Source organism: Asparagus officinalis, chromosome 1, assembly GCF_001876935.1.
Source record: "Asparagus officinalis chromosome 1, Aspof.V1, whole genome shotgun sequence".
Classification (NCBI taxonomy): domain Eukaryota; kingdom Viridiplantae; phylum Streptophyta; class Magnoliopsida; order Asparagales; family Asparagaceae; genus Asparagus; species Asparagus officinalis.
Window position 1 is genome coordinate 98,634,800 of NC_033794.1, and position 25,010 is coordinate 98,659,809.

At 35.3% G+C, this 25,010-nt stretch overlaps 2 protein-coding genes across 6 annotated transcripts in view; one reads left to right on the forward strand and one right to left on the reverse strand.

The window, feature by feature from the left end:
* LOC109828769 (heterogeneous nuclear ribonucleoprotein 1) lies at nt 5,885-16,111 on the forward strand. The gene is made up of 7 exons (XM_020395692.1): nt 5,885-5,970; nt 6,041-6,298; nt 6,461-6,501; nt 14,067-14,230; nt 14,316-14,421; nt 14,489-14,658; nt 15,425-16,111. Exons 2-7 carry the CDS (start codon nt 6,069-6,071, stop codon nt 15,785-15,787), a joined length of 1,074 nt encoding a protein of 357 aa, XP_020251281.1. The 5' UTR covers nt 5,885-5,970; nt 6,041-6,068; the 3' UTR covers nt 15,788-16,111.
* The window catches only part of LOC109828770 (proline-rich protein 36-like), a 14,579-nt gene continuing 6,925 nt past the window's right edge, over nt 17,357-25,010 (reverse strand). For 4 of the 5 annotated variants that reach the window (XM_020395693.1, XM_020395694.1, XM_020395698.1 and 1 more), the window contains 7 exons: nt 24,891-25,004; nt 24,701-24,814; nt 23,778-24,149; nt 22,913-23,188; nt 21,688-22,077; nt 19,755-19,998; nt 17,357-18,416 (listed from right to left, as the gene is read on the reverse strand). In XM_020395693.1, coding sequence (XP_020251282.1) covers nt 17,762-18,416; nt 19,755-19,998; nt 21,688-22,077; nt 22,913-23,188; nt 23,778-24,149; nt 24,701-24,814; nt 24,891-25,004 — 2,165 coding nt within the window. In that variant the 3' untranslated portion in view covers nt 17,357-17,761. The remainder of the gene's footprint in view (nt 18,417-19,754; nt 19,999-21,687; nt 22,078-22,912; nt 23,189-23,777; nt 24,150-24,700; nt 24,815-24,890; nt 25,005-25,010) is intronic. The other variant, XM_020395695.1, reaches the window with a different exon arrangement.

Consider the following 25,010-nt stretch of genomic DNA (forward strand, 5'->3'; position numbering starts at 1 on the left):
AAAATTCTCACGGTCGACCGCCAAAGTTTCTGGAAATTTCCAAGTCTCGAAAGTGGCTCGCGGTCGACCGTGAGATTTTCACGGTCGACCGTCGTCACTCCAAGGGCTATTTTTGTACAGAATCTGATTTTCGATTCTGTGGGTTTTTTGGTCTTTTGTTTAGAGTTTTTGGCTAAGGTTTTGGGAGGCTATAAATACCACATTGATCTCAGTTCTCTTGGCAATCCAAAGAGTTTTTAAACAAAAGTTTAACAAGGGTTGAAGTTTGTTTAGTGTTTGTTTAAAAGAGTTTTTGTTTGGGAAATAGTTTTACACAAGTGGAGGAGATCATCTATATTGATTGAGATTCATCTTAATCCATCTCTCCATCTTGTTTTTCAGAGAAGTATTTCTAAACTCTTATCTAGCTTTACATTTGCATATTTGTTTGATTATCATTCTTTAAAGCTAGTTTTTATATTGAGTTTAGATTTTATTTCTCTTATTGTTTATACACACCCACATTGAGCTTATTGTATTTTTATACATAGTATATTTGGGTTGGTGAGTGTTGTAACAATTGAATGTGAGCTTTTATTGTGTTCTCGTCCATATTAGAGAACAATCATTTATTGTAATTGTGCTTATTGTGAGGATCACTTTGTAATACATTTGTACACCGAGAGAAGTGTGTAACGAGAGTCGGGGATCGTCCCAAGAGGAGTGGCGTCGGTTGACGAACCTAAAGAGAGGTTGTATCCGAGCACTTGAGGGAGACACGTCTAGTTCAACATTTGAGAGGGTGTAGAGTGGGATTACAATAGTGTGTTATTTGTAGAGTTTTCGGTAAACTAGAAAACCATATTATGAGGTGTAAATGTTGTTCGGGTAAACGTAGAAAACCTGGTTGTGATAGTGGAGATCTCCTCGAGGTGAGGAGCGGAGACGTAGGTTGTGGGGACCGAACTCCGTAATCATATCGTTTGTTTGTGATTGCATTGGCGCACTTATTTTTTATGTTCATATCTTATATCGCCTTTGTATATTGCTTGTTGATTATATTGCTCACTATCTAGTTTAGATTGTTTACCCTTGTGTTAATTATATATCCTTGCATATATCTCATAGTATATCTCATTGCTAGGATATATCTCTTTGTTCATATTGCTTATCCTAGCTCATATATCTTGTTGTATTTTATACCTGCTAGGATAACTTGTTAATTAGTTTTAATTGACATAAAATCAGATTAGATTAGCATAAGACCCTAATAACCCCCCTCTAAGGTCTAACAAAATGCCGGTCTACTATATGACATGTATTTATATTGGTAGGAGCACCGGTGTGTTAGAGGTGTACACTTCATTCTACAATGGTTCTCTCCACTACGGAGGCTAAGTATATGGCATTGACTAAAGCTGTGTAGGAAACTTTTTGATTGCAGGGATTATTAGAAGACTTGAGAATTGCACAGGAGACCATCAGGATGAAGTGTGATAGCATGTCAGCTATCTATTTGGCAAAGAACCAGGTATATCATGCACGCACTAAGCACATTGATATTAGATTTTACTTTGTTCGAGACGTCTTGGATGATGGAGATGTTATATTGGAGAAGATCCACACAAAGGATAATTCGGTAGATATGTTGACCAAAGTTGTCATCGGGGTAAAATTTGGTCATTGTTTGGAGTTATTGAACATTTTTCGGTGTTGAGAGCCTTTTGGAGGCCATTTGGGTGAACTACGTGAGGCTTGACTCCTTGGGCAATAGGATACGTATGCCGTCATTTTTTATGCAGCCAGTTGATGAGTTGATACCAACATGGTGGAGATTGTTCGCGTTCTTATTTTGGTTCCCGACTTATTGTGGATTGAGTCCGTTATCGTGGATTAATTCCACTTCGTATTGGACGCAACAAGTGAGATGTTTGGTTGGTATTGGTGTCGTCTCAGTTTTGAGGAAACTTCGTCAAGGTGGAGAATTATAGAAACAGCGAAAATGACAAAAAAATTCAGGAAAAAAACAAAGCAGGAGACACTTGGGTGTTGTCCGATCGATCGCGGCAATATGTGTGGTCGACCGTAAACGTGCACACTACAGGGGGTATTTTTGGATTTCTGAACCGATCAACCGCGGCATCAAGTGCGGTCGATCGCGGACCCTGTAATCGATTTTTGAGTTTCTGTCGTTCTGTCCGGTCGACCGCGGCGACAGGTGTGGTCGACCGCTACTCGAATACAGGCCTGGGTTTGGTTTCCTGATCTGTTTGGGTTTTATATTTGATATAAATAATAACAAGTTTTTTTAGGGTTTCTTTAAAGCAAAAAGAGAGACTTTTGAGCTATGTATTTGGAAGATTTGGTGAGAGATTTGAGAGCTTTGTTTGAGAGATTAATTTGTGAGTTTTGAGTAAATTTGTAATCTCTATTTGTACTCTCTCTAATAGTAAAATCTATCCCCTTCTTGCCCCGTGGACGTAGGCAACTTGCCGAACCACGTAAAATCTGTATCTTGTATTGTTGGGTTCTTGTTTTATCTATTGGTTGTAATTTGATCTTGTTTATGTTCATGCTCTTTCTGTTCCGTTGCACACAATTGGTTGGGACAAGTTGGGGATAAGTAGGATAATTGTTCCAATGGAATAATTTTATCCCTTTTGAGTTATTTTGAGTGGTGTAAAGTAGGACAATTTAGGATAATGGGACAATTTGAAGCTTTGATTTGACAATTCATGTGAAATAATTGATGATGTCACACATTATCAAAGTATAATACTTATCTATCAATTAAGTCTAAATTAATTTACCTAATTGGTTTAGCATATTATTTGGTATGTTATTATAATGTAATACATTATTTTACTATTAAACTATAATATATTATATTATATTTACTAATTAATTATACCTATATTTAATGTTATTAACTAATTTAATATAATATATTATAATAATATGATATAATATATAATAATTGATATAATATACAAACAATATATTTAATATAATATTTAATCAAATATTATAATATTTTGTTTAATTCAATATAATATTATTTAAAATATTATATTATTATTAAAAATATAATATAATATTTTATTTTATGATAATTACTATAATTTAAATAGAATAATTGATGACATGACTCCTTATTAAAATATAATATTTATAATAATCGTAATATACTATTAATATGTTCAATATTATTAAATAATATATTATATTATATTAATTATATATATATTATCATACTTTATATGTAGTAATTTATTATACTTTTTAATTGTATTAATAAAGATATTATTTAATATTATAACTATCATAATATTGGACAGCTCCCAACATATATATTTAAAACTATTAATTAATATAATAAGTAATAAAAGAAAATAGGTAAATTATTATATAATAAATTACATATATAATATAACTTAATGATATATATATTAAAGTATATAAAAACTATATTTAATAACAATATTTTTATATAATAAAAGTAACTCATTAATATTTTTAATTCTAATAATAAAATATAATATTAAATAATATAAATCAATATAATAATAAAAAAAAAAATATAATAACTAATATTATATAAATATAATAAAATAACTATTAACGTCAATATGTTAAATAATGATATATAATAATGTTATATTAGATAATATTATATAATATTTTATTATCTTTCGTTATAATAGAATTTTATAATATAATATAATTAAGTATATTATATATTAGTATAATACAATTAACATATATTAGATATTTAATAAAATAGTGCTTCAAAATTATCCCACTTTTCTCATGATTGTCCCAAAGTTAAGAATGGTGTAATTTTTGTAGGTTAGGTCAAAAAGTTTGTATAGAAGTGAGATAATTTTGGAAAAGTGGGGGTAATTGTTCCAATCTCATTGTCCCAATGAATAACACATTAAAGTGAAATCTTAATCCCAATGAATAACATCATAAAATAAAGTCTCAAAAATTATCCCACTTACCCCAAAATTACACCAACCAATAACCCCCTTAGAGTATTAGTGTGGTGGTCTGACATGACATCAAAGCATTTAGGTTCAAATCTTTTGTCACGTGTATCTAAGCCGGTTTTTGAAAAGTTGTTATCATTGCAATCCAAATTGGTAGAAAAAGGAAAGTATTGTAGGCAAATCTCAAATGGCTCAAAATTTTCTTTTGATGCAGGGAAATTGACCTTTAAGAACAATAAGTTTGTTTCTATCCACACTAGATAGAAAAGTTGTCAATTAAAGACTTTCAACAACGGCATGCATCATTCTATGTATTGAGCTCCGATCTCAGAAGGAAACAAGAGTAATTTGTTAAGAAATTGGTGCTGAGTAAAACTGCAGTCAAGATGGTCTCAAAAATCTATTAAAGTTTATTCCTCATGATAGCATCAGACAATGAAATTGGAATAATATACTAAATAATTAAAATTTCAATAAGGGGGGGTTAGTCATCTAGAACTTAAAACTGGAACTAGGATAATTTGTGGGATAAAATTTTAAGGTGTTAGTCACATAGAACTAGGAAATGGGATATTTTTTTATAGTGTTAGTCAAGTAGAACTTTTGTAGAACTAGAACTGTATTATTTTTTTGGTGCGTTAGTCAAGTAGAATTCTACTAGAATTAGAATTGGGATAATTGGTCATAATTATCCCACAAATTATACTACCTATATATATAACCATAAGTTCTCATCTCTCAAATTATCCCACACATTGGAAAGAATACAATTGGGGAAAAAAAAGTGAAACCCCACCTCCCTCCCTCTTGGTTAGTTTCTCTGCCTAGAAAATTTCTCTACCATGAAGTCAATCATCCGTTCATTTTTCTGTCTTTACTTTGTTTTTGTGATGATTAGATCTTTTATTATTATCTTCAAAATGTATTACTTTATTGATTGTTTTTTGACGTTAAATTACTTTATTATTATTTATTTGATCTAAGTTTACTCTCCACAACAGTGGTTTAGGTTAAGAAAATAGTGTTGGTGGGTTAGTGCTAAAGATATGCATGCTATTTATGTTTTTTTATAAGTTAGAAAGCAATTTTGCGATCACATTGATGATTAGATGTTGAATGGTTAATGGTGATATCTATTATTATTAAATCGGCTCAGTAAATTGATTGGGATATTTATAGTTCATCTGTCGATCATCTGTTTAGCGGCCATGGATGATTCCTGTGTACATTTCATTTATTTGCTGATTTGGTTTTAGTAATCATGATGAGATTGGTCCAAAGGGTGATGCCATGTGGGATGATATAAGTCATGTGGGATGATGGAAGTCGAGTCACTCTAGGGATTTAGATTTTTATTTATTTATAAATTATTTTATTATTTGAGATGAATAGTGATGCTTAATTGCATTATATTTTATAGTTATTACTAGAATTTGCTTATTAATATTATATTATTTTTAATATACAATTATTAACAATAGTAATTTATATCCACCATTACCCCCACCAAATTATCCTACCAAATTATGCAACTTCATAATATTATCCATCATTATCCCACCAAATTATCCTACCAAATTATCACACTTTAAGAATTACCCATCATTGTTCCACTAAATTATCCCAGTGTCAAAATATTATCCCACTTTACCAATTATCCCAGTTCTACTTAAAAAGTTCTAGGTGACTAACCCCCCCTAACTTGGTTGAAAGGAATTCAACCTGATGACGGGCAACCGACAGATCATTGGTCCCTATATATATTTGAGCAACGCAAACATTAATTAAAAGGGCCAGTGCACTAAACATATTATTGGCCCATACCATTTGAGTAATGTTAAAAGTTAATGAAAGGCCCATAACAAGAAAACAAATTTATCGGCCCATTCTTTTCATTAAAAGTCCACCAACAACCCTCTCCATTTTCAAAATCCACCCCCCTTTCTCTTCTCCCCTCCCTCGTCCCCCGTTCTCTAGGGTTTATTTACCAAATCCGAAGGTACGATTTTTTTGTGGTTTTTGCTCAAAATCTAGGGTTTCAGCTTCCAACAACCTCCAATCTTTTGCAGGTCTCTTAGATACGCGGAGCAACAATCCATGGAGCTCTCAGAGGAGAAGGTCGCCGCCATTAGCGGCGTCGACGATGAAGAGTACGAGGAGGTGGAAGAAGAAGTGGAAGAGGAAGTAGAAGAGGAGGTCATTGAAGAGGTAGAAGAAGAGGAAGAGGAGAGAGAAACCGAGAGCAAAGAGGTTGTCTTAGGTAACGTAGATAGTGCAGGTCAGGAGATGAAGCAGGGCGTTGATGGATCGTCTTCGTCTGATTCAGGGTTAGTAGAATGGAAATTAGGGTAGATTTTGTTTGGATTTGTTCAAATTTGTTGTAGATTGTAGTGTTTGTAGATTTCTAGGGTTTAGCATTTGGTTGGGTTCAGCCGATGGAAAATTAGGAGAGAGACTGAAGATAACCCTAGTTTTTTCTTGTTTGGTAGAAAAATCTTTGTTGGAGGTGTTGCTTGGGAGACTACTGAAGGTATGCAATACTGTTCCATTGTATTTTATTTGCTGCTTCTATTATAATAGCTAACTTTTGATCTCTTAATTGAGCATTATAATGTCATCGTGTTATGAGTGAAACATTTCCTAGAATATCTGCTGAAGTGATGTTATTAATTTGGATAATATGATGATAATTGGTTTACTTTCTACTGGAATTATTACTGAATACCATGTGTCTGATGCACTTCTTTTCTTAGTTGAACAGCTGAGAATTCCTTGGTTTACTGATGTGTTGATACTAAACTAAATGTGTGTCGTAACATATTCTACTAATTACCTTCCTACTTAGTACACAATTTTGGTGTATATTCTTTGATAGATTTGGATTATATATGGTAGGAGTATCTGTATATATTCCAAAGTAAGCCAACATTTCAGGAATACCCCTGTCTACTATCTTCAGAAATTCTTTTTTAACATGATAATGTTTGTTTCTAGTTGATCAACTTGCTTGTTAGCCACATAACTTCGATTACACTTCTGATCAAATTGGAATCTTGTTAATACCAATACTTAGGTAAGTGCCACTTCAAAGTTGCAAACTAAACAGAATTAGAGCTTTAAATTTTCTTTCAGAAACACCTGCTTAATATTGATGGGCTTTCCTATCTTTCAAAGTGTGTGGATGAATAAATTTGACCTGCTAGACCATTAACATATATATCTTGACTTGTCTCAATTACTTTGTAATTGTTGTTATTCTCTTATTGGAAATAAATGAAATTTTGGGAGCAAAATCTAGCATTCTTCGCAAATGCTTATTACTAGTTGTCTGTTGTATGAGAGTTTGAAATACTACCAAGCATTACATATGACTCTATATGGCCTTTGCTAAATTAAGAAAAATTTTAGAAACTAAAACCATGATAGGTTTGAAGGCTTAAAGAATTTATTTCACGTGGAGAAATATTTCTCTCTTCCTGCTTGTTCTTTTGTATTGGTAATTATAAAGGAAATTTTAGAAATTATGTAGTTGAAATGCTAGGCATTACAAACCAATGTAGTTGGCGTTTTTCACACATTGTTAGACTCAGTTAGCATCATTATTGGCAAAAATTCAAGAGATTGATGTTTGTGTCTACATATTTGAGAGGCATTAATACTCCCAGAGTATTTATAAACTAATTATGCCCACACGTGCAATGTACAATATGCAATAAAAGTTGATGATTTACTTCATTCACATTGATCCACACCATTGTTTTAAAAGCAGTATGTCTACCTGCCTAGGCCCAAGCGGTACTTAGGCCCCCGGCTTATGTTATGGGAGCTTAGGGGAGCATGGGTCACTTATTGCAACGCATCAAAAAGAGGTATAATACTCGCTTAGACATAGTAACGGATGAAGTGAAGAGCTAATTCAAAATGTATATTGAATCTTTGAAATGAAGCCTTCCTTTTGATCCTTAAAATGCCTATGTGCCGCTTAAGTGCTCGCCTCGATGCTTGGGTGCTAGGGTTGTTGTCTGGTGCCTAGCGCATTCTAATCATTAATCTACATGTAATCAAAGTTCTAAAAAAAAAAGGAATTTCTTATGATCTTCTAGTTGTGTATAAAGTGGCGGTAAAGTGATTTTTTCAGATGAGATAATGTAACTAAAAAGACCTCATAGTCTATAAACTATCTGTTATTAAAATGCATGCTTCTATAGTTCTATGCTTGTAAAACTATTACAAGATCACAAATGTGAAAAGAGTGCATCTTTTAATTTTATGAAGGAAATTTTGACAAAACCCCTCTCCAATACTCCAACTTTGGGCCGTGTTCAAATAATCCCCTGAACGCTATAAATTCCACAGAACTCCTAGAATTGTCTCACTTTGCTTCCATGACTGATAACATTAAGTTTAACATATCATATGCTCCTCATGTGTCCAAAAAATCGATAATTTTGTCCCTAGTCATAAAATTAATTTTCTTTAATCCCTCATTTTTTTGTAAATTGTATTTTTAGGGGTGCACAAAAATTCCATATTCACAAGTATATCCGTATCCATATCTATATCTATTAGGATACATATATGCTCACTAAAATATCTAACTGATAAGATATGGTTACAGATACGATTATGTAGTGAAATTTTGGACCTATATCCAAAATATTTGAATATATGTTGATCATACAGTTGCAATTGTTTTAAACCTTAGATTAATAGATTTGAGACTAATTTTGATGATCAAGAGAACCAAGCTTTGCTTTTTATATATAAGGAACTTATTAATAAACTCTTTTTTATCATATTAACTATATTTTTTTCGATATTATTTGGTTTTTTCATATCCATTTAGTATCTGCATGCATAGTTACATGGTTCACGGTATGTAGTTGGTTCTGGTACGAAATCGAGTAAGCAATTCACCACTTTTAAAATTTGGATTTGAGGGGGTATCCTGCTTCGGTATGAAAGTTTGATACGTAATACATTGTAATTTTTTTTGGGTATATTTACCATTTTTCAAAATGTAGAGTAGAAATTTAGAAACTAGAAAGCTAATTATGCATTTCAATATTTAGTTATAGTAAAGTCATTAACTCATATATTTTATTGTTAATTTATTGTCTTGTCTCAGTCTTTATTTCAGTTAAAACGACAGTGATCTAGGGTTAATTACTAACTTTGGATAGCTTACACATACTAAAGCGTACTGCAATAGTTTCATTGAAACATATAAAAACATCCTTGTGCATGTGCACGCAAAGAGACTTTGCTTCCCGACTTCCAGCATACTTGAAAGCGCTACGTCAATTTTAGAGAATCGATTTGTGTATTGGAGGAGATCGGGTTGCAAATGTATCGAGAATCAGTTCTCAAGAACTGTACGACGGTTTAAAGGGGGTCCAGAGAATTACGTAAGTATGTCTGCGTGCATATTCGCATGTATATCCGTATTGGTATTCGATATTAGCAGATATTGATATGAGTATTCCTTAATGAGACATATCAGTTTCCGTGAATGACAAGCAGATATGGATATTGTGAGCATCATATCCGAGCCGTATCAGGACCATATGCACCCCTAGTATTTTAGACATTTGATCTACTCCTTTAACCCCGGTCGTGACACATTCTCAAAGTTTGGGAGGTTTTGTGGAACTCCCCAAAGTTTAGAGGGTTTTTGGAATTAAAAAAAAGTAGAGTATTATAGCCTTCTTATAAATAGGGCTGAGATGACAGTTCATTTTACTAAATGAACCATTGAGAACAAGAATAGTGGTGAAACCCTGTGGTGAAGCCCATTTTGTTTTTCACATCGGAGTTGGTGGACCTCATCCGTTTTTTTTTAGCTAATAATTTTGCTCCTTCCTAGGAGATGAACTTGTCAACTTCGAAGTATTAATACAAACATTGCAGCCTATCTTCCTATCTTTACAATAGCACATTCAATAGAGGAAAAATCTTAAGAGTTCCTCTTGAAAAAGAGAGACTTCTTAAGTTCACTAAAATTCTATAAGACTTGCCCAAAGGAAGAAAGATATCAAACTTGCACTACTAGGCCTTGCTCCCTCTTCAATCATCCCTTCTCAACTTTTTGAACTTGGAAAGCACTAAGGGTGACAACACATTTTTTAATGTTCATGTGCAAACACCGTTAGGAGATTCCATAATGGATGCGTAGTACTTCTACTTTCATTTTTTATGTCTTCATGAAAATAGTGCATGTGGTCCTTCATTTTGTAAGTTGCTCTACATGTAAATATAGTTTACTTTCATCTATGAATAACATTGTCTGGTTTCTTTTGTTAAATCTTTATCTTGTGTAAGTTAGTTGTGCATTTACTTGTAATTGTTTGCTTACGTGTTTTTTTTCCCCTGTGAAATGCATGTAATGTGAAGAGAAAGTTTAATATGTGCGTGTGTAGATAGAGAGATAATTAGTAGACTTAGGTCAAATGATCATGCCCTCTGTAGGTCGTTAAGGGGGCTAAAATAGTAAGTAGCATGCTTAAGAACGTTGTACAGCAGTCTGACACTTCATATATCCTTCCTGGGTCCACTGAGTCTCTATATACAGAATATCCAAGTACTCACATTTATCTATATTATATTCAACATTGTAATAAACTTGATTTAGCACAATGAGGGTGCGTTTGACAACTCCAAAGAACTAGTTTAATGGATACAAGCATGGTCCAAAAACTAGTTTTTATTTTGGAAAAACTTGGACCAATTTGCTAGTCCTTTTTAGTTCAAATTTTAGCTTTTAAACTAGTTTTGTTTTTTACCAACCCCTATATGAACAACTGTAACCTAGTTACGTAAAGCCTAGTCCTAGTCCAATATTGTTTTGGAATGCCAAACATAGCCTGAGCCTCTGCACCTTCAAGTGATATAGCCTGCCTGGGTCAAATGAGTCTGCACCTCCTAGTGCCTTGGTAGCTACCTGGGCTGCTTAAAATAACATATTAATCCAAATGTACGGAATATCCAACTGCTCACATGTACCAATATTATATTCAACATTGTACAGAATATCCACTGAGTCTCTGCACCTCCTAGAGCCTTGGTAGCTGCCTGGAGTGCTTAAAATGACATATTAATCCAAATGTACAGAATATCCAATGGTTCACATGTGTCTACATTATATTCAACATTGTAATATATCCTGATTTAGCACATGTCATGCTCATGATGTTTTATGTGTTTTTCATTCTAATGTAGGAAGAGTTCAAAGTTAAAGGTTAATTTAATCCACTTTTTGTTTCAGTACATTAATATGTTGCCGATACCAGTATTTTATCCAAATTCAGATTTGTTACTACAAAATTTAGACATTGAGTTTGATTTTCAATAAAATTTCTATTTGTAGTATTTGTTATGAAAATGAGACAACTGCAAATGTGACAATACCTAGATCAGCTCCTTGTCCACTCTATTTGCACCTCTTATTTTTATAGCATGGAGGGGTATACTCAGTCATTGTACCTTTAGCTAGTTTCATACTTGTTTTTGTGTTACTATACCATTTTATATTTAGCGAGGTTGAGTGCAAATCTGCATGCACTTGCAGTAAGCTGTGAAGCAAGGGCGTTCCAGAGTTTTTTTTAATTAGCTGGATTAATATTTGGAGTCTAGTTATTTAGATTAAGATGGAAGTTTCATCTACGTTGCATATGTAACAAGATCAGTTTCTGGCATCACCTGGGGCCCCAAGTGAAGAATGGATGGTGTTGTAGCAAGCTTGGTCGTCGTAGAGAATAGTATATTTTAACTAGTTTATGAAGATCTGAATTAATGCCTCCCACTAGATATGGAGAGAATGGTACATCTTTTGCCAATTTTTTGGGAATGCAAAAGATATACTAATACCAAGTTTCTGTTATTTTAGATTTCTTGCGACATCATGAGGCTTGATGGGGCATTGTAACAAAAATTATTAGAAGAAATGAACGTCAGATTCTTAGTCTTGAAAGTCTAACCATCTTGCCTTAACTGTATAATCACCTCACAGTGTTGATTTAATTTTGAATGGTGGTTTTCTGCTGTTTCAGTTGATGATGAAGGGGTTACAGCAAACTTAAGGCCTTTGAATATTACAGAAAGTTGCTACAAGTGAAGTAAATTTAATGGATCCTTGTCATGGTATTTCGAATAGTAAGTGTTGTCTGGTCTTTTGGTATATCCTCTTCAGAATAAACATGAACCCACCCTAGTCCCTCCAATAAGTGAAAGTAAAGGAACAGTGCCAATTTAATGGTTCCTTGTCATGGTATTTTGATCAGTAAGTGTTGTCTGGTCTTTTGGTATATCCTCTTCCGAATATATATGAGGCAGCACACAGAAATTATTTTGTTCTATATTGCTGCGTTCTTTGTAGAAAAGTGTTTCTTTTTGACTGTCAAAAGTGTTACTTAAAGATGTACATTCAAGCTTTCTTAAAATGTATGAACCAGTTGTACATAGTGATTTTAAAGGTAGGCTCATACACCGTATATTTTGGACTATCCTGGTGTTGTTAATTGCAAGCTTCTGTTCATCCTTATGGTTTCAAGAGGACTGAGGATTTGTTTGGTTAGTTAATGACAGTTGCAAATTCGAGAGGCAACTATAAGTTACAATTGCAACTGTTTGTTTTGTGGCAACTGCGGTTGCAAAAATAAGACACTTCCTCTGAAACTGTCCTGCAACCAACTTGGCCATAATGTTTTTACAAAAAATGGCTTCACTTCCTCCGAAACTGTCCTGCAACCAACTTGGCCATAATGTTTTTTACTTTTTACAAAAAATGGCTTCTTTTAGCAATTATAATTTCAAAAGACTACGTTATATTACTGGCTGGTGTGGGGGTGTGATTGATGGTTATGGTGTTTCTGAATGTAAGGTGGTCTATATGACCCCCATCCTCTTAATAGATAGTCATATTATTTTACGGCAATTGCAGTTCCAAAAAGAAGACACTTGTTCTAATACTGTCCTGCAACCAATTTCCCCATAATTTTTTTGACAAAAACTGGCTCCCTTTTGCAATTATAATTGCAAAAGACTACATTATATTACTGGCTGTGGTGGGGGTGTGATTGATGATTATGGTGTTCTTGAATGTATGGTGGCCTCTACCATGCTATCCTTTTCAAAGATAGTCATCCTCTAAATTTACTTCGACTAGTTTGGGGTATTCTGTAAACTTGTGGCCTTGTCCAACCCCACATGCCTTTTTAACTCTCCTTAACTTCCTTGCTGATTATTTATTGTGCCTATATTATCATATGCTGCCTCAACCTTGCTTGTTCAACATCAAGACCCTTTCTGTTGATGAATAGGTAATAAGAGTTGCTGCATATGCAGAGACGATAAGAATGAGTTCTAGTGAATGGGAAGTGCATCAGAATTGGGTGGAAGCTGTAATAGCCACTATCATTTTCTGAAGAGACTTGAGTTTACATCTGTTAACATATGCTTATTCCTTGTAGCTACTTGTCTGGCCACTTTTCTCAGGATCATCATATCATTCTAAACTGTAAATTTCCTGCATATACACAGATGATAAGAATGAGTACTAGTGAATGGGAAGTGCATCAGAATTGGGGGGAAGCTATAGATAGTAGCCAGTACCAGTTCCTGAAGAGACTTGAGTTTTCATCTGTTTGTATTTGCTTATTCCTTGTAGCTACTTGTCTGGTCAGTTTTTGCAGGATCATTTTGTCATTGTAAACTGTAATTTTCCACAATGGTTCTAACAACACTTTTGCGTACTCTTAATTCTGTGGCCTGTATATATACAATGTTAGATATTGCACGTTTGATTGTTTAAAACTTTAATATTTGAGAAGACATTTATTCATATTTAGCCTGTAGTATAGATTATTTTCTGTTCTCATTTTATTTTATTTTTTCCTCTTTTACTACTACTCATAGCATGCTTGTGTCTTTGTTTTGTGTCACTGAATGTCCTTATCTATCAGTTAGAAGGATGACATTGCATATTTAGAAGATATAGTTTGAAATAAATTATAATTAAATATTGGTTTATTACGTATGGCATGTGTGTTTTAACACCTATATACTGCCTATTTTCCTGATTGTTGAGTATTGTTTCAGAGACTTTTGCCCAATACTTTGCAAAGTATGGAGAGATTACCGACTCTGTGATAATGAAGGATAAGCACACCCAGAAGCCTCATGGATTTGGATTTGTAACCTTTGCTGATCCATCTGTGATCGACAAGGTCTTGGAAGATGAGCATGTCATAGATGGGAGAATGGTAGGGATTATTTTCTGACACGTTTAAGAATATTATGTGATAATTGAATATATAATGGGAACGCTTGGCTAATTTCTGTACTCAGGTAGAAGTGAAGAGGACAGTTCCCAGAGAAGATATGTCTTCATCCAGAGGAGGGCCTAAGACAAAGAAAATCTTTGTGGGTGGTATACCTCCATCATTCACTGAAGGTAATAACTAAATTTTATTTTGTATCATCTAACCATAGTCCAGCTAATGTATCATGGAAACTTTCAGATGAACTAAAGGAGCATTTTAGCTCATATGGAAAAGTTGTTGAGCGTCAAATAATGCTTGACCACAGCACTGGACGATCACGAGGATTTGGCTTTGTCACATTTGAAAGTGAGGAGGCAGTTGAAAAGATAATATCAGAGGGTAAAATGCACGATCTTGGAGGAAAGCAGGTAAGCTTATTCGTTCACATTTCACCATTATATTTAAACATAGTTGGATCTTGGTGCTTTGGTTCCCATTTTCTTGATGAAAACGACCTTCAATTGTAATCAGCTAGCATGGTTCAGCTCTTGTTTTATTAGTAATTTATTACTGCAAATTAAATCAGAAGCTGGACAATAACAGTTATTGTAAGCGTTTGTTTCTTAGGTTCTCTTGAGTGGGGAACTTAAACTGAGTCGGCCTTTCCACAAGTAAAAGAACATTGAAGGGCTTGTGAATATAAGCGCCCATTTCTTAGGTTTCTGTGATTTTGGGACTTCAGTTAGTTTTGTTCCAAGTCTTTTTGAAAAGTGGAGTAGGAGTAAGGATATTTATTTCTGCTAATGCTTAAAATAACAGCCCTCTTATGCCTTAATTTGATCATAAGCAAGGGCAGATTCAGATGATGTCGAGGGGTGCAACTGCACCCCTAGAAATTTACAAATTGCATATCAGTTCAATTAATATTTATAATTTGCCCCCCTATAGAATTTTCAAATTGCACCCCAACTCAATTACCCAACCTATTTACCAGGGGAGGTTTATCCACATTTAACCCTATAGTTTGTTCATTCACAATAGAGCTACAGAAAAGCATATATAATGCATATATTGACTGCTTGAAATCTCTTGATGAGTGCCTTGACCTAAAGTTTTGCCTATTCCGTTACGACCCAATCGAAAAGACCAAGTCTCCTTGACAATGATCGCTCTTTTATACACTACATGATGCAGGTTGAGATCAAGAAAGCCGAACCCAAGAAACCCGGTTTCGATTCAGTACCCAATGGTAGAGCTGCCTACAGTGCTGGCAGCGCGAACACATATGGATATGGGGCCGATGCTTATGGGTATGGTGGTGGTTATCGATCAAGCAGCTTCTACTACGGTGGAAGAAGTGATGGAGTTTATGGCCGAGGCTACGGCTATGGTGGCGCCCTCAGCTATGGTTCTGGATTTGGGCCTAGTTTTGGTGGGCCTATGTATGGGGCCGGTGGATATGGTGCTGGTACTGGTTATGGTGGCTATGGAGGTGGTTACGGTGGTGGTTATGGTGGAGGTCGGGGATATGGTAGATATCATCCGTATGGAAGATAGAGATTTTAACTTTTAGTATTTAACGGCATTAAAGAGTATCATATGCTTGAGAATGTTTTAGGAGTTTAATGGTATTGGCTTTTTAGCCTGAGTTGTTAAGTTTTGCTTTCAAAATACAGTTCTGTTTTGTTGGTTTAATTTTAACAGGGAGAAAAGGGCGATGGTTTATACTGGTAACAGCCAATCTTATAAGCCTTACCTTTGACGATGTGACTTATATTTTTGGTGTCATAATTCTGTATTTCTATATGGAACTCTGCTCATTTCTGCTGGTCTGTGGTCATGCAGATTTGAACTATAATTCACGTTCATTATTTTGACTTCTTTTAGAAGTGTCATTTCTCTCAGGGAACCTGACCATTTCTTATCTCTGGTAGCGTGTAAAAGATATCCAACAAATGACTCTTTTCTTGCCTTTATGTATCATGAGAACCAGTTTTGTCATTTAGCCTTGACCTGCTAACTTTCCTGCATGCTAGAACTCTGTTGTATGTTACTGCTTTTGATTAGCGCCTCGTCATCCATTACAGCTTACTGTTTACAGGATGAGATGCAAGATGGTTACACGCTATGCAGAGTATTGACGTGTCTGATATGCGATGTATGTTTTTATTTCATTCGCACGAAGATGTAATCTGTTACTGTGTGAGTTGCCCGAAGTGTAGGTTATTTGCTTTGTGTATCGTAATATTTCGTCTTACACGGTGATTCAATCTAATGATACAAATTATACTACTACTAAATAGTTGTTGCTGGAAGGGGGCAAAAAAAAAAAAAAAAGACGCAAGCCTGATGCAGATGACTAATGTTTAGATCAGAGTACATTAATACATTAAGTTACACCTTTCAAAATTTAAAGCATCAACTGAGAAAAAACTAGAGGTTCTGTTGACTAGTGCTCCTGACATACTCGTTAGTGAGAAGAGATGCCACAACTATGAGGGAAAAACTAGAGGTTCTGCTGACTAGTGCTCCCAACATAGTTGTTAGTTAGAAGAGATGGCAGCTTGACTTAAACGACTAACGTCTGCATTAGAATATAGTAATACCTTAAGTTACACCTTTCAAAATTTGGAGCATCAACTATGAGAGGAAACTTAGGAGTTCTGTTAACTAGTGATTCTGGCGCACTCTAGTCAGATAAGAGAGAAAGAGGCGAGAGAGCCCCCCACAAACCACCACCACAAAACAAAAGGAAACCACCCCAAAACAAAGTAATTGTTAACAAAACCCATAAAAGTGTTGTTCGCAATATACCTATCTGAACAATAATTTGGATCCCACATCAGAGAAGATCTGCTATTTGATGAAATATGAAAACATAATGAAGTACATCAGAGAAGATTTTTCATAATGAAGTACATAAGAGAAGATCCGCTATTCGATGAAATACGAAAACATAATGAAGTAGTGAGAACAACTTCCTTCAGTTGAGAATCCCTGTAGTCTGCTTAAATACTACAACAAAACTAACAGTTGGGAGGGGATACATAATCAAGCGAAGGTACAAAAGGGTCATACTTCCTAGTGCAAAGAACTGAGTTCCAAAGGCAAAAACAGACTATACTGTGGAGTACAAATGAAATTTTATATTATTAGGTAACCGGGAACTCTAACCTTCTACAAACTATAAATTTACAGGAACAATAGACGAAAAAACTGAGTTACAAAAATCTACAAATTACAAAAGAATACCATCTTTATTTCGATTTCATTCTTACATGAAAGATGTCTGCTCCCCAAGCCTCGGCAACCTTGATCCGGATAATAGAATACATTCATCAATTGGGTTAAAACTTGCAAAATGAACTTCAATGCCCAGATATCTTCAAACGTGCGGACAAAATCGAGCTGATGCCTTTCCAGCTGCTTTCCGACCAAAAAATTTCAGCTTTAGTGTTGATGAACGAGCAATTCATGACCAAACTCCTTTCGAGCTAATTCTCTGAGAGAACATCTCCAAGTTTTTCATTTCTATGCCCATTGCTCTCCACGCTCCAAATCTAACCTTGACCTATGAACCATCATCCCTCTCTTCATCATGCTCCCTGATGAAAACCCTCTCTCTCTCTCCCACAACTCCTCGCTTCTTCCCATCTTCAATGGTCCAGAGCTAAAATATCTCCGAAAAGAGCCTGATGTATCTTTACCAAACCCTGACGGCGCAAAATATATATTAGATTCTGAGAACACTCTCTCATCTTCAAACCCCGACCCTGCACTAATTCTAATATCAGAGTCCTTAGTCGAAGAATCATCCAAACTAAATGATCTTCTATGCTCTCCACTCTCATTACACACAAGTCTTAGTGCTTGCACCACTTCACCCATAAATGGGCGATGAGAGACTTCGGGTTGCACGCACATTGATGCAATGGCAGTGACTTTTGCTATGGTCTCCACTGAAGTGCTTGAACTTAGAGATGGATCGATCATTTTTTCTAGACCGTCGGTATTGTCGCTCTCTAGAAGAGGGCGGGCCCAATTGACGAGGTTTTCTTGACCAGGAGGTTGTGACATGTCTATTGGCTTGCGACCGGTGAGGAGCTCGAGAAGGACGACTCCGTAGCTGTAAACATCGCTCTTGACAAGAAGGTGTCCCGTCATTGCATACTCGGGGGCAACATAACTATATAGAGGGGAAAGGAATTACATTTAGGCAAAAATTGATTTGTAACTTTTTTATTGTTAAGGTTTTTGTTATATTAGACCACTGAATCGTTGTTCATTCTATATTAGACGCCCAAATTTTCATATTTCTAAATTAGAATCCTAAATCCATGAAGTTGTTTTAAGAGCCACAAATCTATTAAGTTGTTTCAAATAAGGCCCCAATTTTGAACAGCTTTGAAGATTTGGTGGTCTAATTTAGAAAAAAAAATGAAGATTTGAGGCTCCAATGTAGAGTTATCAACGATTTGGCCGTCTAATACGATAAAAACCCTTATTGTTATAAAGAGTTACTTGCTCATTTTGGAAAGCATTAGTTGTAGAAAATCTAATTTCAAGATTAGTTGTAGAAAATCTAATTTCAAGTTTACATCGCTTGAACTGTCAAAAAAAATTCTATTGTTTTCTCAGGTTTTTTATGATGCGAGCACAAAATGGATGACCTAAATAATGAGTTTCAGTGGCCACAATTAAGTGAAACCTAATAAACATTGATGCCAATTGATACGTGAGGTTTCTAGTTTCTGTATCATGATGAAATAGTTGGATTTAGACTGTATGTCCAAAATCATAAAATTTAGCAATATGCTACTTTTGGCGATATTTGTTGTGACTACTAGATGCATACACACCCAAACAAGAAAAATAAATTTTTTTAGACATTCCAATGTTGATAGCTAGATATTTCATTTAGTGGTCTAACATTGAATTTGAGCGGGAAGGATTTGGCTCCAGATCCTTCTAGAAGTAGCCATGCCTATATCTGGTATAAATCCTTCATCATGATAGTGAAAATGGGACAATAGGACTTTATTCATATAACATAGTCATGTAGAGTACCATCCCATGCAGTTGAAGGGACAATCGTAAAAGGCGTTAATATGATCAGTTAAGCTTTAAAGGTCAGAATGTGACATTAAGAAACAATACTATATCCAAAAATTATTGCGTCCAAAATAAGAAGTGAGTGCTTTAATAATTCATAAGTTGTTAAATGGAGCTTCAACTGAGTATAGGATGAGGGATAATCATTTGAGATGGAAACATAAGTTAAGTGACAGGCTAGGTCATAATATGAAAATGGTCTACTAGGCCTAGAATAAATGAATGTACCTTGTTGAATGAATAAGAGTGTCTTAACTGTTGATTTGATCAAGCAGATAGTTCTGAAAGATTATGAATCGAGAAAAAGGATTCTATGTGGTCAACCTCCAAAAATTTATGATAGAAGGCATTCATGTTGCTGTTGTTGTTTGTTAAGAAAAAAAGATAAGAACAATGTTTAAGACGTTCATACCCAAAAGTCCCCATAACACGAGTGGAGATATGGTCATTTCCCTCACCCAGAGCTGTTCTTGCCAATCCAAAATCAGACACTTTTGGTGTAAAATCATGCTCTAGCAAGATATTACTAGACTTGAAATCTCGATGTATGACACGAGGGCTCGAGTCTTCATGAAGATAGGCTAGACCACGAGCTGCACCAAGTGCAATCTTCATTCGTGCATTCCAATCAAGTGGAGAAGTTTCCTTGTCCAATCCTAAGCAAGTTAAAAGAAAAAAGTTCAGAACCATATGTGGGCGTTCTGCTTCTGATTGTGTTTTCCCTATTACTGAAACATTTGCAACCATTATTTGGAAACAAAATAAATGTGTTACACCATAAAATATTTTATGTGACACTTAAGCAGTCATGTGTCCCCACGGTGACTGGCACATGATTGGAAAAATGAAGTCAGCAGTTTCCCCTCTCTCCCTCAAAGAGAGCATGGAATCAAAGCCCTAATAAATATCTTGGCTAATGTTAGCCCCACAAACCGCACACCATTCTTTAGAAAGCCCCCCAAACGGAGACCGTTAGCCAGGTTGAGAATATTTTCCCGCATGTGTCTGCCATCCGCTGCCTCACCTTTTCCAGGAATAAAGGACATCGGTCAAAGAATAACCACCTTAATATAGCTAGTCCGAAGAAGACATGCGTTCTCTCTCTTCCATCTAAACCATATGAACTTCTATAAAGGAAATTAACAGCAGTAACTTTTCTAACCTAATTTTTCTAGGATTTCTGATGCTTTACTATTTTCATTTGCTTCATGAGAGAGATTCTCATTTAATCATTGGAGGGCGGTCCCAGGGCTCACCCCTCCAGGGCCTTCTGACGAGCTGTTACCTTGCACAGGTTAGGGGAAGATGGAGGATTCTGACAAATAGCGGATTCAAACTTCCAGTTTCCCATTACTCTTTAATTGAGGAGTAATTCGATAAACTCTACTGTTTACTGAAACAAAATGCCATGATGCAAGTCTAGTGTTCTATGATTATAGGAGCGAGCTATATCACTTACTGTGTTGGATAATGGAGCGGATTGAAGAATGTCATAATATATTCCAAACGATCTTTAAATATTCTACCATGGGGACAGAAGTAAAGTCTTCATATTCTTTTTCCTATTGAGAGCTCAAATATTTAACATATGACCCATTAGATATTTCATATGAAACCATTAAACAGATACATATGAGAAATCGGTCAAAGAGAGAATAGGTTCTTGTGTTCAAATGAGGAAAATCTTGTTGACTATGTTTTCTTCGTGAAGAAGTTCTAGCAGCATCTTATGCCTTATCAAAGTCATGAGGATTGTTGAATCATAGAAGATCCAATCAGATACCAAACTGAGTTAATATCCTGATTACAGAGAACTGGACTAGGATTAACACATGAACCCTATAATCCATACCTACGGTTTAACAGGTTACTTTCATGTCAATGTTGTAAGCAGGTATCCTCTGAAAATACAAACTGAATGGCTACTGAAAGAGGACGAATTACACAATTTAAAGCAATATAGACATGATATACGAGCTTAAATTCAGTTCAGCCCCTAACGTTTACCTAACATTTCTAAGAAGACTCTAACCTAATATTATAACCCATTAAGCCTTTATATTTATTATTTTCAGTTTATTGAGTGCCCATGGGATTTTCTACCAGATATATTCCCACTTTACCCTTAACAGAATAGTGCTTTTGACTACGTTTAGGGTGGAAAACCAGCATAGGGCTCAATAGAATGGAAATAAGAACTATAAGGGCTTATTGAGATGAAACATTAGGTTAAGGGCTTCTTAGAAATGTCAGGTAAACATTAGAATCTAATCTAACTTTAAGCTCCATAATATACAGATGTTATGTGGGGCTGAATATCTAAGAATAAAGATTTAATTTCTCACCATGAAGATGGGATTCCACACTACCATTTGGGATGAGTTCATAAACAAGGCATCGGGCACTCTCTTCCGTGCAAAAACCTATCAACTTAACCAAGTTCCGGTGATGCAAGCGGCTAAGCATCTCTACCTCTGCCAGGAATTCACGTCCGCCCTGCTGATCGTCTCTCTTGAGGACCTTCACGGCCACCATGGTCCCATCTTCAAGAGTTCCCTGGTAAACTCGGCCAAAACCGCCTTCGCCAATAATTCTTGAATCATTGAATCTATCTGTCGCTCTTTCTACTTCAGCTAGATTGAAGGTTTTGGCTGATCCAGTGTGAGCTGGAATGCTCGAGGTGAAGGAAGCTGATGTAGAACTGGGCCCACTTCCAGGGTTCGGTGGTCCAGCCCCTGTAATTCATTATTTTTAACAAGAAGTAGAAAAGAGACTACTGAATTGAATGAGTACCATTACTACTATCATCAATAGTACTCATGAGTTATGACCTTATTTGGATATGTGCAACATAGACCAACAAATGCAAGAAATGAAAAGTATACTGTAAGTAGGGTAGATCGATATGAACATGATGATAAAAAATATGGTAGTCAGTATATAATCGAATTCGTGACATTAAATATTTGATGAAGAAATATAATTAATATAAATTTTTATTATTAAATAATGAAAAGTTCAGAATCCCAGTGCTATTAACAGTAAGTCATGTATATGTCTACGTGTCATTCAAAAACACCACAATTTTTTGCTCAGATATTTAGAACTACTATGCCAATAATTTCCATAGATACTCTAGAAAAAGAAATGCTAGAAGTCAACAAGGATTATAAACTATATTTACTATAGACCATGCTGTGCTATCTGTTCGAAAATTTGAATTAGGTTAATGGTTCTTTCACTGATATGTCAATACAAAACAATGCATAAGAAGTATTAGAAAGAAAGCGAGCGAGACACTAGCAACAATCAAAGTGATATAAAGAAGGTCACCTTCCTGGTGAATTTCACAGTTTTGAGGAAAGAATGAATTGCCAACAAGATGCATCAAGATTCAAGAAACAGTAGATGAGATGGTTTTATGAATGACTTAACGGGATTAGTGGTTCAGTGGATCAGAAATTTTATGCAGCCCCTTGCCTTAGCATGGACCTAAGGTTCATGATATTTGTAACATAGCTTTTCAATACTTCTGATGATATACACTTAACAGAGAGTTATGTAATCTACCTGCAGCCTTAGCAGATGGAGAGACTTCTTGTTGAGATGTTGGTGGAGGTTGATTAGAACGGTTTTTACATCTTAATATCAGAATCCATGCCGCTCCAATAGTAATAACTACTACAACAACAGATACTAGCACTATAATAACTACTAAGCTGTTGCTGAGTTTTTGTTTTCTCTTTTTCACATTGACACCAAGAGGTTTCATTGTCATTGCATTTCCGCCATTAGGCCCACCATCAATACTAACATCTCCAGGTGTTGGTGGGGATGGAGGAAGGCCTGCATAAATCAGAAAATTCAAGAATATTAACTCAAAGTTATATCAATCGTAAGAAGTTATAATCAAAGGCAACTTATCGACTGCCTTAATTGGCTTTTGTTATTGGTATTTTGTTCTTCATATACTGCATCAAAGCAAGTTCGTAACCTCAATATATGGACCTATTTATGGGTCTGTACTGAGAACCTATTATGGACCAAATAGTGAACGAAACATTTCTGAAACATTTCTGAATTATTCAAATAGGTCCATAATAGTTGCTGTTGCTGAAATCTTTGAAATTGCTCATAAACCCCTCATATCCTAAGGGGTCTTGCAATGTGGTCCCTCAATGACCAAAATACCCCTCGGTTTATATTTCGTCCAAAACCCCTCTGATTAAAAAAAAGCATTAGCTTAGGGGTGTTTTGCTCATTGACGGACCTAATTGCAAGACCCCTTAGGATTTGAGGGACTTATGAGCAGTTTCAAAGATTTGAGGGACTAACATGGAATTGTTGATGATTTGGGGACTAATATCTAGGTAACCCTATCCAAATAAAGTATGGCAAATTTAATGAATTGTTCTTAAATAAATGATATTCTTACCTGGGTAGAGAACATATAATACATCATAATCCCCAAAATACGAGGATTCTATGATGACCTGCTTATGCCAAAACCTGCTATAAATTTTTAATGCTGTATTGAAGTCAAACGTGCTACCAAGAGGCACCAGATCAATGAGGACAATAGTCTTCCCAGGATCCTCGCTAGAAGAATTTGCTCCCATGACCCGAACCTGACTCTGTTTCATGAAAATTCCTGGTGCGATTTCTTGGGCAAGCTCAGAGACCAAAGGGAAGAATGTATACAGTGCTATGCTTAATCGGAGGCCAACTTTAATCGGCCTGACACATGCACATAAGGATCCAGGAGGAGGATATGTAACTGGTTCTTGGCATGATAACAGCTTACAATCTGCATGAAAAACAAATTAAATGCCAACACATAATCAAATTGGACAAGATCCATAAGCTGCAACCATAGTAAAGATGGAAAATTTTACACTGTTCGCAATGCAGATAGATATCGGGGATAAATCTTGGGGTAAATTTCACAAAACCATCTGAACTTTGGGTCACTTTGCATAAATCTTCTTAAACTTAATATATCAGATAAAACCCTCTGAAATTTGAAGATTATACAAAACCCCCTTGAACTACTGGAAATTGTCATAGATGGCTTAATGTGAAGGGTAAAATGACTCTCAGTAGAAGTAAAATGTATTAGGGCAAAAATTGTTCAAAACATGTCAAAGCACATAAAAAATTTAAACTAACTGTTGTTGGTCATGGTATTTTAGTGAAACGAGTTCAAAACGGGTTTCTCCAGTTTATACATTTTAGGAGGGTTTTGTGCAAAACCTACAGTTGGGTTTTGTGCAAAACCTACAGTTGGGTTTTGTGAAATTTACCCTAAATCTTATGATACCCAAATCAGAATGACACAGGATTGTTATAAGTATATACCTAAATTAGGTGGTGGGGGTGGTAATGCCCACACAACTTGTGGTGGCGGTGCCCTTGACTTCCTGGAGGACCGAGGAGGAAGAATGGGAGGAAGAGTAGGAGGATGAGTAGGCCCTGTAAACAAGCATGATGATTAACAAAATTTTATAGCAAAAACAGAATTGTACACATAAAAGTGAAAATAACTAACATGAAGATTTACGTTTGTTATGTGGTGAATGAACCACGGATGCGGGTGAAGGAGCATGTGGTACTTTTGTATTCTTGGAAGGAAGAGGAGCTTCAGCCGGAGAAAGTGAAGGGACTGCAA